The sequence below is a fragment of the Mus caroli genome, chromosome 6 (genome assembly GCF_900094665.2).
Source record: "Mus caroli chromosome 6, CAROLI_EIJ_v1.1, whole genome shotgun sequence".
NCBI lineage: Eukaryota > Metazoa > Chordata > Mammalia > Rodentia > Muridae > Mus > Mus caroli.
This window is the reverse complement of record NC_034575.1, coordinates 68,599,724-68,614,454: the sequence shown is the minus strand read 5'-3', so window position 1 is coordinate 68,614,454 and position 14,731 is coordinate 68,599,724. Positions and strand designations below refer to the sequence as shown.

General features: G+C 46.6%; 1 protein-coding gene across 3 annotated transcripts in view; it reads right to left on the bottom strand.

The window, feature by feature from the left end:
* The window catches only part of Reep1 (receptor accessory protein 1), a 103,239-nt gene extending 89,575 nt beyond the window's left edge, over nt 1-13,664 (bottom strand). For all 3 annotated transcript variants that reach the window (XM_029479011.1, XM_029479012.1, XM_029479013.1), the window contains exon 1: nt 13,506-13,664. In XM_029479011.1, coding sequence (XP_029334871.1) covers nt 13,506-13,537 — 32 coding nt within the window. In that variant the 5' untranslated portion in view covers nt 13,538-13,664. The remainder of the gene's footprint in view (nt 1-13,505) is intronic.
* Between the last annotated feature and the right edge of the window lie 1,067 nt (nt 13,665-14,731).

Sequence of the window (14,731 nt, the reverse complement as noted above, 5' to 3'; positions counted from 1 at the left end):
CTCTCTCTCTCTCTCTCTCTCTCTCTCCCCCCCCCCATCGGAGTGTGTGTTAGGTGTGTGCTAGTGTTTAGCATGTTACTTGTGTGAGGCCAGAGGACAGCTATGGGGAGTTGTTTTTCCTCCCTTCATCATGTGGGTCCCTGGGCTCAAACTCAGGTAGCCAGCCTTGGCAGCAACTGCCTCTGCCTGCTGAGCCATGGAACTCGCCCTTGATTCTAAATTAGCTTATAAACACGTTTTAAAGGAAGCTTGGTGGTACACACACGTAATCCCACCACTTAAAGGATAGAGGCGGGCAGATCAGGAATTGAAAGACATCCTTAACTACATAGAAGGTTCAAGGGCAGCCTGGGCCAAATGCTGCTTTGTTTCAAAAATTCAAACATGAACACATATTCCAGAATGCCTCCGTTTTCATTTTAATGTGGTAAATCCTGGAAGATACAGCTAGATAATCAGAAGTTTGGGGGAAAAAGGAACATACATTTTCCCCCACTTGTTTTTTTGTTTTTTTCTATAAGAAGCATGGAGATGAACACATCTAAATGCCCCTGGCATAGGACAATAATCCTGTCCTTGAGTGACATGCTGACTGGGGATGTCTGCAGCTACTTTCAGATGGTCCTGTGGGAAATAACACGTGTATTTATGCAGAAAGGAATAGTGTTGCTGTTGTAGTACTGGTTTTCAGATTTTTCTTAAAATCAATTTTGAAGATGTTTTTGGATTTGAAGATGTAGTCAGTATAAACAATTTGTTAAGCAGTCGTATTAACGTAGGGACGCCTCGGAGGCCAGACTCAAGGCAACACAAGCCCTAGAAAGAAAAAGTAGGTGCTTTCTAAGGTGTTGAACTTCCGAGTGCAGGCCATCATGTATGTCAAGTACAGGCGATGTGATCTAGGGCAGTGTGCGGTGGGTTTGGATCATACGTTTATTAACATACAGATCCTTGAGCCCTACCCTCAGGTATTTTCATTCAGTGTTCTGGAGGGGCTGTGCTGAGAATTTTCTGTTCTGATCAATTTCCAGGTAATATGATATGGGGCCCAAGAGCACATTTATATAGAACTGGCTTTGAACATCTCTCTCCATGGATTAGAGTTTGCCATGCATTACTTTATGTTCCAGAAGATATGCTAAAGTCCTGACCCCCATTTGAATATGACCTTAGTTGGAAACAGAGTAAAGGCAATGCCATTACAGAGGGTTAAAATCCAGTGTGACTGGAGCCCTTCAAAGAGGATAGGAGACAGACATCTAAGGAGAAGGTCAGGTGGCTACAGCGGCAGAGGAAGGCAGTGCTGCTGACACTCCCCCCAACCCTGAGCCTCCAGTTTCAATGAGGCTGGCTCCACCCGCACTAACTTCAGCTTCCTTAGCCAAGAATAAATTTCTCTCATGTTAGGCCATGTAGCTCATGGTGCTTTGTTATAGCAGCCTCAGGGAACTGATATTGACTGCAAAGAACTCCATGATCAAAGACCTCAGGATGGCTCCGTTGGTAAAGGAGCCCGCTAACAAATATAACTACTTGAGACCAATCCCTGGGACCCACATGTTGGACGGCATGTATACACACACATGCTCTTAAAATAAATAAATAAGTAAAGCTATAATAAAAATATATAAAAGAGCCTCATTATCAAGAAAAGGATGACCTAGAGAAAAATATTTCACCCTGCATCAAAGTACAGGAAGGGAGGGAGGGAGGAAGGAGAAAGGAAGGGAAGGGAGACAGACAGACAAAACTCAGCAATGTGGGCTGCTGCGATGGGTCGGCAGATAAACTGCTTGCCTCCATGCCTGATGGCCTGTCCTCCGTCCCTGGTGGGAGGACAGAACCAACTCCCAGAGATGTCTTCTAACCTGCACATGCATGTACACACAAATAAGGAGATGCAATTTTAAAAATTAAATGATAGTTTGCTAATAATAGACATGAATGAATACATTATATTTTATTTAGTGCCTCTAGTGAGACTGTCCCCTAGATTGCCAAGTGGCAAAGGGTACAGATTAATTTTACCATTGAGCCTTCATTGCCTTTCTGAAAGATTAATTTCTTTTTTTTTTTTTTTTTTTTTTTTTTTTTTTTTTTTTTTTTTTTTTTTTTTTTTTTTTTTTTTTTTTTTTTTTTTTTTTGGTTTTTCGAGACAGGGTTTCTCTGTGTAGCCCTGGCTGTCCTGGCACTCACTTTGTAGACCAGGCTGGCCTCGAACTCAGAAATCCGCCTGCCTCTGCCTCCCGAGTGCTGGGATTAAAGGCGTGTGCCACCATGCCCGGCTTCTTGTTTTGTTTTTCATCAATTGATTTATTTATTTACCTTACCTCCCAATTGCAGCCCCCTCTGGCCTCTCCTCAAAGTATCACCCTCCTGCTTCCATCCCTCCTCTACTCCGGGTTCCAATCTGCTCTGTCTGTATGGCCTGGACCTAGGCTCCCTACACAGATGTAGCAGATGTGCAGCTTGGTCTTCATGTGGATCCCCTAATAATTGGAGCAATTGGGGCTGTCTTTGACTTAGACTCTGTTGCCTGCAATTGGATCCCCTTCCCCTAGCTGGGCTGCCGTATCTGGCCTCAGTAGGAGAGGATGCGGTTAGTTTTGATGTGACTTAGTATCTCACTCTTCAGTTCAGGCTGTCTTGGAACGTACTTTGTAGCCAAGGTTAGCCTTGAACTCATGCCTCGCTGCCCTGAGTGCTGGAATTACAGATGTGAGCACTCTGGCTTCATTCAATATCTTTAAATGAATCTCCACACTCTCTTCTTAGGTCAATATTCTTTTAGAGCTCCTTATTCATTTTAGGACTCCTCAATATTTTAAGGAAAATTTGTGCTTGTGTGTTACATCAGCCATATATATCTATTGAGTGGCAGAACACATCTGTTATTTTTTGCTTGGCACCCAACTATTTTAAAGTGGTCATTTTAGAAAAAGGTGCAGCAAGAACTCTGACCTATAATTGTTCTTGTCTGAAAGAACTGCAGGGATGGAAATGGAAAGGAGCTGAGGAAAAGAAGGTCCAGTGACAGGCCCAAAGTAGGATCCAGCTCAAGGGGAGGTCCCAAGGCCTGACACTATTAACGAGGCTATGGAGCACTCACAAAATGGGATCTATCATGACTGCCCTCCAAAAGATCCAACAAGCAGCTGAAAGAGTCAGATGCAAATATTTACAACCAACCAATGGATAGATGCTGCTGATCCCTATTGTTGAATTAGGGATAAGCTGGAAGAAGCCGAGGAGGGGACCCTGTAGGAGGACCAGCAGTCTCAATTAACCTGGACTCCCAAGACCTCTCAGACACTGGATCACCAACCAGGCAGCATACACCAGCTGAAATGAGGCCCCCAACACACATACAGTAGAGGACTGCTGAGTCTGAGTTTAGTCAGAGAAGATGCACCTAAAAACCAAGAGAATGGAGGCCCAGGGAGTTTAGAGGTAGGGAAGGGTAGGGGTGGGTACATCTTCGTGGGGACAGGGGACAGGGGACAGGGGACAGGGAGGAGGTATGGGATGTGGAACGGTCGGAGTATGGACTGGGAGGGGAATAAAATCTGGAGAAGAAAAGAGGAGAGAAGAGAAGAGAAGAGAAGAGAAGAGAAGAGAAGAGAAGAGAAGAGAAGAGAAGAGAAGAGAAGAGAAGAGAAGAGAAGAACCCAAATAGCATGTGAAAATCCAGAAACATTCCTTTTTAAATCAGGAACAAAGCAAGCACATCTGCCTTCCCCAGTTTTAGTCTCAGGCACTGAGGAACCTACCCATGCTGTGAGGGAGGGAAAGGAGTCATGACTGGAAAGACGAGCAGTGCACTATCCTAGGAAGACAGAAGTTCACGCTAGGCAAGAACCCTCAAGAATCTAGCATTTATTAAGGCTGTATTACCTAATAATCATGTTGGAAAATAACAAGTTCTCTAAGACACTAAATTCTGGCAGTGACAAACACCAAACACCAAACACCAGAGAGTAAACCAAACAAAGGGCTTTCATAGCATTCACAGCACAAATGGTGAAATTAGCCAGGCATGGCGAGTCACACCTGTGAGTCAGGAAGGACGCTGAGGCAGGGGCATGATTCCAGGCCATGAGTTCAAGGGTATCTTTGATTACGTGGTGAGTTCCAGGTCAGGTTGGACTATCGTGTGGGAATTTGTATCAAAACTAAAGTAAAATGTATTGAAAATCATTCAAGATAACCTAAATAGGGACTAAAGAGGGTTATGAGCTTATGCCCAGGACCAGAGTGTGGTCTCCAGCGTCCTTGTCAGATGGCTCACCTGTAACTCTAGCTCCTGGAGATCCAGTGCTCTCTTCTCAACTCCGTGGGCACTCATACTCTGTATAATACCCTATGCTACAGTATACCACACTACACTACAGTACTGTACAGTACACCACAGTATACTATACTATAGTACATTACAGTATGGTACGCTATACTATAGCACACTACACTATAGTCTCTACAGTTTACTTACACTATGCTACAGTATACTATACTACACTACAGTATAATATACTACAGTATACTGCAGTACACTATAGTACAGTACAATATACTATGCTACAGTATAGTACAGTACAATATACTATGCTACAGTATACTACAGTACAGTACACTATAGTACCTTATACTATACTATGCTACAGTACACTGCACTATACTACAGTATACTATACTATAGCACACTACACTACAGTACACTTTCTCTTTTAAAACAATGAATAATTCTGAGGTAAAAGAGAACCTAAATATCAGCTTTTCATTATTTTACACACCACACACACACACACACACACACACACACACACACACACACGCAGAAGCAAACACTAAGACATTCCTGAAGAAGAACGAGGTGAAAAACTGTCATGCCAGATCTCAGGCTTTCCATAAGCTTTGGTAATTAAAAGTATGGTGCTGGTGTAAAGCCAGACAAAGCGCTTGCTGATAGAACAGAGCCCAGAAACACCCACACACTTGGGAAACCAGTTTATGGTAGGCTGGACACTGCAGAAGTGCAGAGAAAGGGCTACCCTCTAGTACATGCTACTGGACTGGCTGTTGTTCTATATGGGGAAGAAACAGGCACCTGCTTGCTGTGATACATAAACCCAGCTCAGGATGCATCAGAAGTCAACATGTGAATAGGGAGATCGTAGGACTGTCAGGAACAATACAGTAGCCTTGTGAGTTCAGGGAAGGAAGGCTTCGTAGGCAATAGCAATACTGCAAGTAGGGGCTGGAGACGTGGCTGGGAGGTGGAGGTGGAGAGCACACGCTGCTCTTGCAAAGGAGCAGGCTTCAGTTCCCAACATCCTCACTGGAGGGCTCACATCTGGAAATCCCCATCCCAGGGAATCATATCTTCTGGCTTCCAAGGGCACCTCTGAGCCCATGGTTTCTCTGAGCACTCAGGCACATGCACATGGAATAAATAAGTATTTAACAATGCTATGAATCAAAAGAGTTGATAAATCTATGACATGAATACCAAGAAATTCTGCAAGTCAAAATATATCACAAAGAAAATGGGAGGACAAGCAAAGGTAGAGAGAGGCAACATTTGTAACACATAGATGCCAGCAGAATAACATGCAGGACATTTAAAGAACTCCTTCTACAGGAACGGAGAAAGTGCAGGAACATTGGCCACATTTGAACAGGCACTTCACAGGAGAGAGAACATAAACAGGCAATAAACACACAGCCTTAATAACTTAGTCTCATTAAGGGTTCAGGGAAATGGGAAACAAAGCCCTAACGAGAGCTGGGGGCACAGCTTGGTTGATAAATGCTCACTTTGCAATAATGAAGATCAGAGTTCCATGCCCAGAACCCAGGTTTTAAAAAAGTTAGTCATGGTGGCACATGCTTGTAAACCCAGTGCTAGAGCTCATGGGACAGCCCACCTAGCCTGCTTGGCAAACTCTGCCAGTGAGAAATCCTGTCTCAAGAATCAGGGGGAGTCAGGGCTGAGGAATGATTAAGCAGTTAAGAGTACTTGCTGGTCTTGCAAAAGGATCCAAGTTAATTCTCAGCACCAAGGGACCTGGCAAGCTCTTCTGGCCTCCTCAGGCACTAGGCACAAACATGGCTTTCAACATTAAAGAACCAAGCTCCCATCCTTCCTCAAGACGATTCATTCATTCATCACTTGGCTGAATTATTAACCAATTTGGTGTCCATTATTGATCACTTCCTTGGTGCTGGGCCCTATGCTGGGTACCACAGACATAAAGATGAATGATTCATAATTCCATCTTTGAGAAATTGATGGGTTCACTTCCCCAGTGAATGGAAACCAGGGCATGAATTCAAGTGTCTCTACTGCCTGACTTGGGGTCTTTTCCTTTGTTACTTAAAAACTCAGCCATAGGGCTGGGGAGATGGCTCAGCGGTGAAGAGCACTGTCTGCGCATCTAGAGGTCCCCAGGTCAATTCCCAGCAACCACATGGTGGCTCATAACCATCTGAAATGTGATTCGTTGCCTTCTTCTGGTATACATGTAAACAGAGCACTTGAATTCATAAAATAGATAAATCTTAAAAAACCAAACCAAACCAAAACAAAAGAAACCCTCAGCTATACCGTTTAAAAGGTATGCTGTTATATTTTATCTCATAGTTTTAGAAGCTTTGTTTGTTATTTTTGGTTTTTGAAATATGGTTTCACTCTGAGTCCAGACTACGTTGGAATTTACTATGTAACTCAAGCTGGCTTCAAACAAGTGGGTATCCTCCTGCCTCAGCCTCCTAAGTGCTGAGATTACAGTTGTGAATGACCCTGCCTGGCTTAGAATTTCTTTTAATTTTCTAATTCACTTTTATTAAGGAAAGTTTTTAGGCTTTGCCCCTCAACCTCCGCCAGTATTTCCAGAAACAGAAATCAAATATTTCATTTTAGGTCAAGTCTCACTATTTAGATTGGCCTGAAACTTGACCTGTAGGCCAGGCTGGCCTTAAACTCACAGTGATCAACCTGCCTCTGCCTCCCAAGTCCTAGTATTAAAGGTCTCTGCCACTGTGCCTGGCTACATTCTTGAACACTTTAAATAAATCATTAGATGGCCAGGGACTGAAGTGGGCAATCTTTGGAGTGCTTTCTTGAATTGTTTCTGTTTGTTTGTTTTGCGTGGTGGTGCTGGAGAGCAAACCCAGGGCATTGCCCACTGCCAGCAAGTCACATCCAATGGTTCAAGTGAACATTAAGAAGCAGGGTGTTCAAGGAGCTAAAGGGATCTGCAACCCTGTAGGTGGAACAACATTATCAACTAACCAGTACCCCGGAGCTCTTGACTCTAGCTGCATATGTATCAAAAGATGGCCTAGTCGGCTGTCACTGGAAAGAGAGGCCCATTGGACACACAAACTTTATATGCCCCAGTACAGGGGAACGCCAGGGCCAAAAAAATGGGAGTGGGTTGGTAGGGAAGTGGGGGGGAGGGTATGGGGGACTTTTGGGATAGCATCGGAAATGTAATTGAGGAAAATACATAATAAAAATATTAAAAAATTTAAAAAAAGAAGCAGGGTGTTAAATAGGGGTTGGAGTCCTGGCTGGATGGGGGGAGTGTTTTGAAGGTAGAGCTAAGGGGATACACAGCACTGGGGGCTTAGCCTTGGGTATGCTCAGATGCTGCTGGACTTTGCAATCTTCTCAGGGGAGACACATGGACTAGTGGTTCTGTTTCATATGCTCACAAGAACAAGTCCTAGTGTGGTCTGTCTTTCTTCCTCTTCTCTCTGTCTCTGTCTCTGTCTCTGTCTCTCTCTTTCTGTCTCTCTCTCTCTCTCTTCATCTTCTTCTTCCCCTTCCTCTTTTGTTTCTGTTTTTTTTTTTTTAAGATTTATTTCTGTAAGTACACTGTAGCTGTTTTCAAACACACCAGAAGAGGGCATCCTATCCCAGTATGGATGGTTGTGAGCCATCATGTGGTTACTGGGATTTGAACTCATGACCTTAAGAAGAGCAGTTGGTGCTCTTAAACACTGAGCCATCTCTCCAGCCCTGTTTTTGTTTGTTTGTTTGTTTGTTTTTGTTTTTGTTTTTAAGGTAGGGTTTCTCTGTGTATCCTTGGCTGTCCTGGAACTTGTTCTGTCGACCAGGCTGGTCTACTTCTGCCTTGCAACTGCTGGGACTAAAGGCATGTGGCGCCACTGCCCAGCTTAGTGAGTTCTTAGAAATCTACTCCAGGATCAATAAATCCTATCATACCAGCTTCTGTTTCCAGTCAGATCCCATCCATTCTCCTCTGAGTGGTATGTGTAACTTGCCCGGCCTGAAGTTCTATATGTCAGACATGTGTCCCTTCTCAGCACACAAGCAGGGTTAGGGAACCAAGAGGGGCAGCTCAGCAAGAGTGGCACCTAAGCTGCTATTTTCACTCCCTTGAGGACAGTAGGACCTCCCAGGTGATGCTGGCCATCATCTCTCAGGTGACCTCTCAGTTTTAATCTCTCAGATAGGAAGTGCCTCCCCCCCAACTCTGGACTCTAGCACTGGGAAGGATAATTGTGGAGTCTAGAACCCATAGGCTGTCTTCCAAGTCAGCACCTTTCCTCTCCCAATGTGACTAAAGCATTCATCCAGTTTCTACAATGTCCCACAGAGCTGCACCAGGAAATATATCCCCAATGAATCTGAACCCTCTATTAGCTGGGTTATTTTTCTGCATTCCAGATTTTAAGAGCAAAGAAAGGCGGGTTTCTGTTTGAGGATTCACAGTCTCTTTCCATTTGTTTTGCACCAGTAAGGGAAATACCCGAGGACAGCCCACAGGCATTTCTTCCAGTCTCCTCTTTCACATCCCTGACCCAGAATGAATGATGCTGTACTCCAAATCCTCCTCCTGGGAGCCAGCCAAACTTCAGCTTCACTTTGTACTTTGCTAAAGCTAACGTTTTGGTTTGCTTTAATTTGTAAAGGGTTTACCACATCTTATGCATGTGTGTGCCGCACTAAGGTAAGAGAACAACCTCTTTCTTTCCACCATGGGTTCCAGGGATTGAACTCAGGTTGCAAGGCCCAGCAGAAAGTACTCTTACCTGATGAGCCACCTTACCAGCCCCTATTTTTTAAATTAGATTTTGTTTTGTGGGACTATATAGACACATGCAATGGCTCATGTGTGGAGCTCAGAGGACAACTTTTGGGAATTGGCTCTCTCCTTCCACCACCATGTGGGACCTGGAAATCAAATTCATGTTATCAGTCTTAGGGGCAAGCCCCGTTTTACTAAGTGAGTCATCTTACTGGCCCCTTGTTTTGTTTTGAGATTGGGTTTCCTGTGTTCTAGGCTGGACTTAAGCTTGACAAGGATATTCTTCAACTCCTGAGTCCTGTCTCCATCTTCTCAGTACAGGGATTATTGGGATGCCACACCATGTTTATGAGATGCACAGTTTAGTGTATGCTTGGCAGGGACTCTTTAAAAAAAATTATCTGTGTCCCAAGCCTCAGAAACTAACATTAAAAACAATCTGCAAAGGAGCTTGTGGTGGTTTGAATATGCTTGGCCCAAGGAATGGCACTATTTGAAGGTGTGGCCTTGTTGGGAGAAGTGTGTCACGGTCAGAGTGGGCTTTAATTCCCTCCTCCTAACCATGTGGGAGTCAGTATTCTGCTTGCAGCCTTCACATGAAGATGGAGAACTCTCAGCTCCTCCTGCACCATGTCTACGTAGATGCTGCCATGTTTTCGCCTTCATGATAACGGACTGAACCTCTGAACCTATAAGCCAGCCCCAAGTGAATGTCCTTTATAAGACTTGCTTTGGTCATGGTGTCTGTTCACAGCAGTAAAACCCTAACTAAGGCAGGGCTGTAGGTGTAGCCAGTGGTAGGGCCTTTGCCTAGCCCTTCCTTGCCTAGCCCCTGTCTAGCCCTTGCCCACCATATACAAGACCATGAGTTCCATCCTCAGCACAGCAAAGAAAAGAAGTGATCCTAGAACAGTGCAAGGAAGAAATAGCTTTTTTCCAGTGTACCCATTAGATATTCACACATTTTCACTGAATGAAGAGTCTCCTTTTCTTCCATAGTGAGGAGCGACTTTCGTCTCGTAACCACACACTGCGTGGGAGGCTCTGGGTCCATTCTGCCAACATCTGGACCTTGGCCAAAATTCTGCCAGAGACAATGAGCACTTGCTTCTTGGGATACTTCATAAGGGCACATTCTTCCGAGTCACAGAGCAGCCTCTGTGTTCCCCTCCATCAGTTTACCCATGAGCATCGTCTCCCAGTATGAACTTCATTCATGTTTAGGCCTTGAGCTATTTGTAAAGAAAACTACATGTTTGAAAAGAGGCAAGAGCTGTGGATTGGCTCAGGTACTACAGTGCTTGCCTAGCATGCACAGAGTTTGAGTCCAGCCTCGTCACATAAGGCCCGGTTTAAGAACAAATAAAGAGGCAAGCAGGCAAATTCTAAGTGATCTCCATGCCCATGAAGACACTAAGCAGGTTCAGTTCAACAAGGTCCACCTTGCTGCTACACTGACTCTGGTAAGTTCTCTCTAAGTGAACCCAGGAAGTCAGGAGGAACATGGGCGACCAGAAGGAAATTTGTCAAACCAATGCCCACTCATTGTGTCCACTGGATACAAGCTGCCCTAATGCCCAGAGACACCCATCGTCACAGGACAGCACTGACCAGGCTCTTCCCTTGTACCTAGTGCCTCTGGGTTCCATCACCAAAATCAATGTTTGCTAAGTGGGCCTAGAAGCCAGGTACTTAATTTAAAGTGAGAGGTCGGGGATGGTAACGGGGGAGAGGCAGGAGCTGTTGCCTTTGGAGGGGACAAGGAGTTGTGGAGGAAATCAGCCCTCACAACACTTATGGCCAGCGGCAGAAAGGACAGCAGCAGCAGCAGCTTGTCCCACTTGGATGACTGGGACCATAAAGACAGGAAGACACTCCCTCCCCATCCGTAAAACACAGTGATCGGCCTTCCTTAAATATTCTTTGATGTAGTTACAGAACCTTAAGAAGACTACTCACAGGAAGGAAATGGGATTTATGAACAAAATTGTAGCACAAGTTCAGACCAGAGGGCTAAGGGAGTCTTAAAGGGATAGCCTCAGCATAGCCATCAGGGGCCTTTGGCTCTGGATCCACCAGTCTGAACATCCTTAACTCATTTTCTTCTAGTCTTTTGACCTTGGTCAAGGTTCATTCCCTCTGCAGTTTTACAGATGAGGGTAGAGGACTGGATTAGTGATTTTTTTATTAGCAGTAAACCTATATGTTGTCCAAATTTTGTTTCATCTAGAACCCCAATGTATAAAATAAGAGGAAGCTGTCCATCCTCTTGCAGTGCTTACATCCTTTTGCAGGATCGGTGGGAATCACCATTGATTTAGGGTTCTCCACAGTGCTTGGGAATCCACATGTCACGTGTGATCGAAACCTCTGCAACAGTAATGTGCAGTGAATTAGCTTGGGAACTGAGATCTGTTGTAATCAGGGCTATGAACTAGGATCTGCTGGCAAGAGGCAGATTTGGATTTTGAACCATTTATTTTCTTGATTCCAAACACAATCTCCCAGTCCCATGCCTTGGCACTGCATCATAAAATGTCCCTTTACCTATGTAGAATATTGAGCTGAATCAACACACACATATAAGAATACGTAATATTCTTAAAGACTATAACTCCCCTATTTTACGATGAGATTTCCTTCTGCAGCAGAGATGTAGCTGGATTTTGGTCTATGTACACCAGCTGATACTATATAACAGGCATTGTTAATTTGAAATAGAAATGTGATTAAAACTGGTGTTAATAGTTCATGTTGGGGTTAAGTTGTGAATTAGGGACAGGGTAGGAAGAATCCTTGATCTTTTCAAGGTGCCTCAAATCCCACCAACCTTTGGTGCCAGAGGGTAGTTGTAGACCGGGAGCAATTCTCTTGGTCATTTATGTCATCCGAAGTCTTAGTTCTTCAAGGTGTGGTTGCTTCAGAAGATACCAACACATTGTTGCAACCCCTCCCACATCCCACATCTTAGTCCCCCTATGTGGGAGATGACAAGAAAACCAGAATGTTGCATGATCCTGGTTGAGGACTTACAGAGAAAGCCCACCAGGCAAGCAAGTGCTCCCTTGCCCCGCCCTGAGGTCCTCCAGGGATCACTAGCAAATCCAAAGACCTCAGGAAAGACCCTTTCAGGAAAGAAACTGACACTGCAGAGAAGACAAGCTTTAGTCAGGCATGAGGCGTGGCAAGGCATGCCGGTGGCTTCCCTATTATTGATGCCAGTCATGCCACAGAAATCGAAATATTTCACATGCCACCTGAAGGTACAAAACAACCCCCCAGCAGCTGACAACAGCTGTTGGAGAGACCCTTGTGGAGTAACTTGATGGGCTTTGGGAGCAATGGGCAGAATGATGCCTGGGAGACAATGGCCAGGACTTTAAAGTGGCTCTCGTGGATGGCTTTGCAAATCAGTTCAGAAGAGGAGAAAAGAGGTGTGTGCCCTGCACTGTCAAAGGGAGTTAATAGCCCCTCTTTCTTAGACAAAGAAAATGCTGGGCACGTGTTCCTCACCCAAGCCCCCCCCCCCCAGACCCATTTCAGTTCCAGGTCCCCTGAGCAGGTGCTAAATCAATCTTCCAGATCCAGGTAAGAAAGGTGAGAGGCAAGAACCTTGGAAATAAAACAAAAGTCCCCATCACACATCCCCCAAGGACTTCATACAGGCCTCACCCCAGATGACTCTGCTCTCCTGCACCGCCTGGGAGGTGTCACTGCCACCGCCCTTGGGGGTGGGGTGGGAAGGGGTGCTGTCTGTCACTCGGAAATTTCCCTGTGCATTCCTAGAGATGCCTGCCCCTGTCTCTCAAACCCCTGCAAAGGAGAGCAGGCAAGAGGAAGGAAGACATCTACTCCAAGATGCATACTAACGTACTTGCCACCTTCCTTTGCCTCTGTCTACTTGAAAAACCTAAAAAGGAGTATTTTCCCACTTCATTGAGTGCCCCACCTCCATCTGGCTACTCATCTCCGCGATGACCCCTTCAGGCAGCGCCCCTGGCTTGTCTGGACTGTATGTCATTTTCACCCGACAAAGCGCGGCGGCAGGCGAGCCCAAGGCATTTTCTTCCAAAGGAGAGAGACGCGTGGAGCACCCACTCGGGGCCTCTGCAAATTCGCCCCACCCGGAATGGAACAAAGCAACAGAGAGAAGGCGAGACCCATCGCCCAGCCCGGCAACTCCACCATCGTGCGGGGACCCACGCCCCGGTCTCCCTGCCAGGCGCCGCCTGCGCCCGCGGCTATCCATGGGTCAGTAGCGTCGCGCGTCCTACGCCGCCTCTCGCTGCCCGCGTCCCCAGGCAGCTACTGTACCTGCTAAATTTAGCGACCGCCGGGTATTAATAGCTAGCGACCCGGGGCTGGTGGTTCGCAGGGGCGCGCGGCCCTAAGGGGATATAGGGATCGGGAGGGAAGGGAAGAAGGGACACAGGAGAAGAGGCCACTTACACCACCAGCCTGGAGATGATCCACGACACCATGGCGGGCGGGCGGGCGGGCGCGGCCCGGATTGCTGGGCTGCGGGCGGTCCTGCGCTCCCGACACGTCTGTCTGTCCGTGCACCACCGCCGCCACCAGACTGAGCGCACCCGCCCGGCCCGGCCCCGCGCTCGCGCGTTGGCGCAGCCGCGGCACGTTCCGCCCGCTGCCCCAGCCCCCAGGGGCTCCGCGGGCCCACGGCGATTGGGCGGCTAGCGGTGAGGGCACCAGCGCGACCCGCCCCTGCTCCGATCGTCCCAGCCCCAGAGCTGCAGCCAGGGCGGGTCCTCCTCCGCCCTCCTTGTGAAACCGTGTGGTGCGGTGGCTCAGTGCACTGGGCCTCTGAACCCCCAGGGAGGGCTGCCTCACCTTCACTATGTGAAGTGGGGAAACTGAGGTCTGAATCTGGACTTTGAAATCCTGCCTACACCTGTCTAGACGAGGTTCTGTCATTCTTCACTTAGATAATACGCTAGCCTCAGGAGAAACCTGAAGCCTTCAACTGGCACCCCATAAGTCTTCGTTTCAACATCTCAGCAAGTGTCTGCCTACTGACAGCTCTGGTGTCCCAACTCGATCTCTTTGACTGGAACCCCATCACCAGTCACCACGTGTCCCTTCAGTTGTTTTTACTGCAGGTCTCTCTCTCTCTCTCTCTCTCTCTCTCTCTCTCTCTCTCTCTCTCTCTCACACACACACACACACACACACACACACACACACATCAGAGGTCAACATGCAGAAGTCAGTTCAATGCAGTTGTCCCGGTGATAGCTCGGGCCATCATCAGCCATGGCGGCAAGCACTAGGGGAGCGGTCTCACAGACCCACACCTCAGACATTCCCTGACCATACATTCACTTCTGTCTTTGATTCATCCTCCAGCCTCAGAGGGCTATGAGAGCCGAAGGGCATCATACATCATGACCCAGCAGTGTTAAAAGAGCCATGTGGCATCTTGGGCAAAATGGAAACCGCGTTCAGTATCAACATGTCAATGCATTTTAAAAATATTGCATCATATAGGATTTGTCTTGATCACGGAATTTTATGGCGTCCCTTTAAATTTTGCAGCCAGGCTGAGTGACTTGCTTTGCTCACCCTGAGGATGGACCTAAACCAACTTCAATAGCACTTGAAAGCCTTTGTCCTTTTTATCCCTGGGCTCTGCTGCTCCCTCCCTTCCTCCAGTAGTT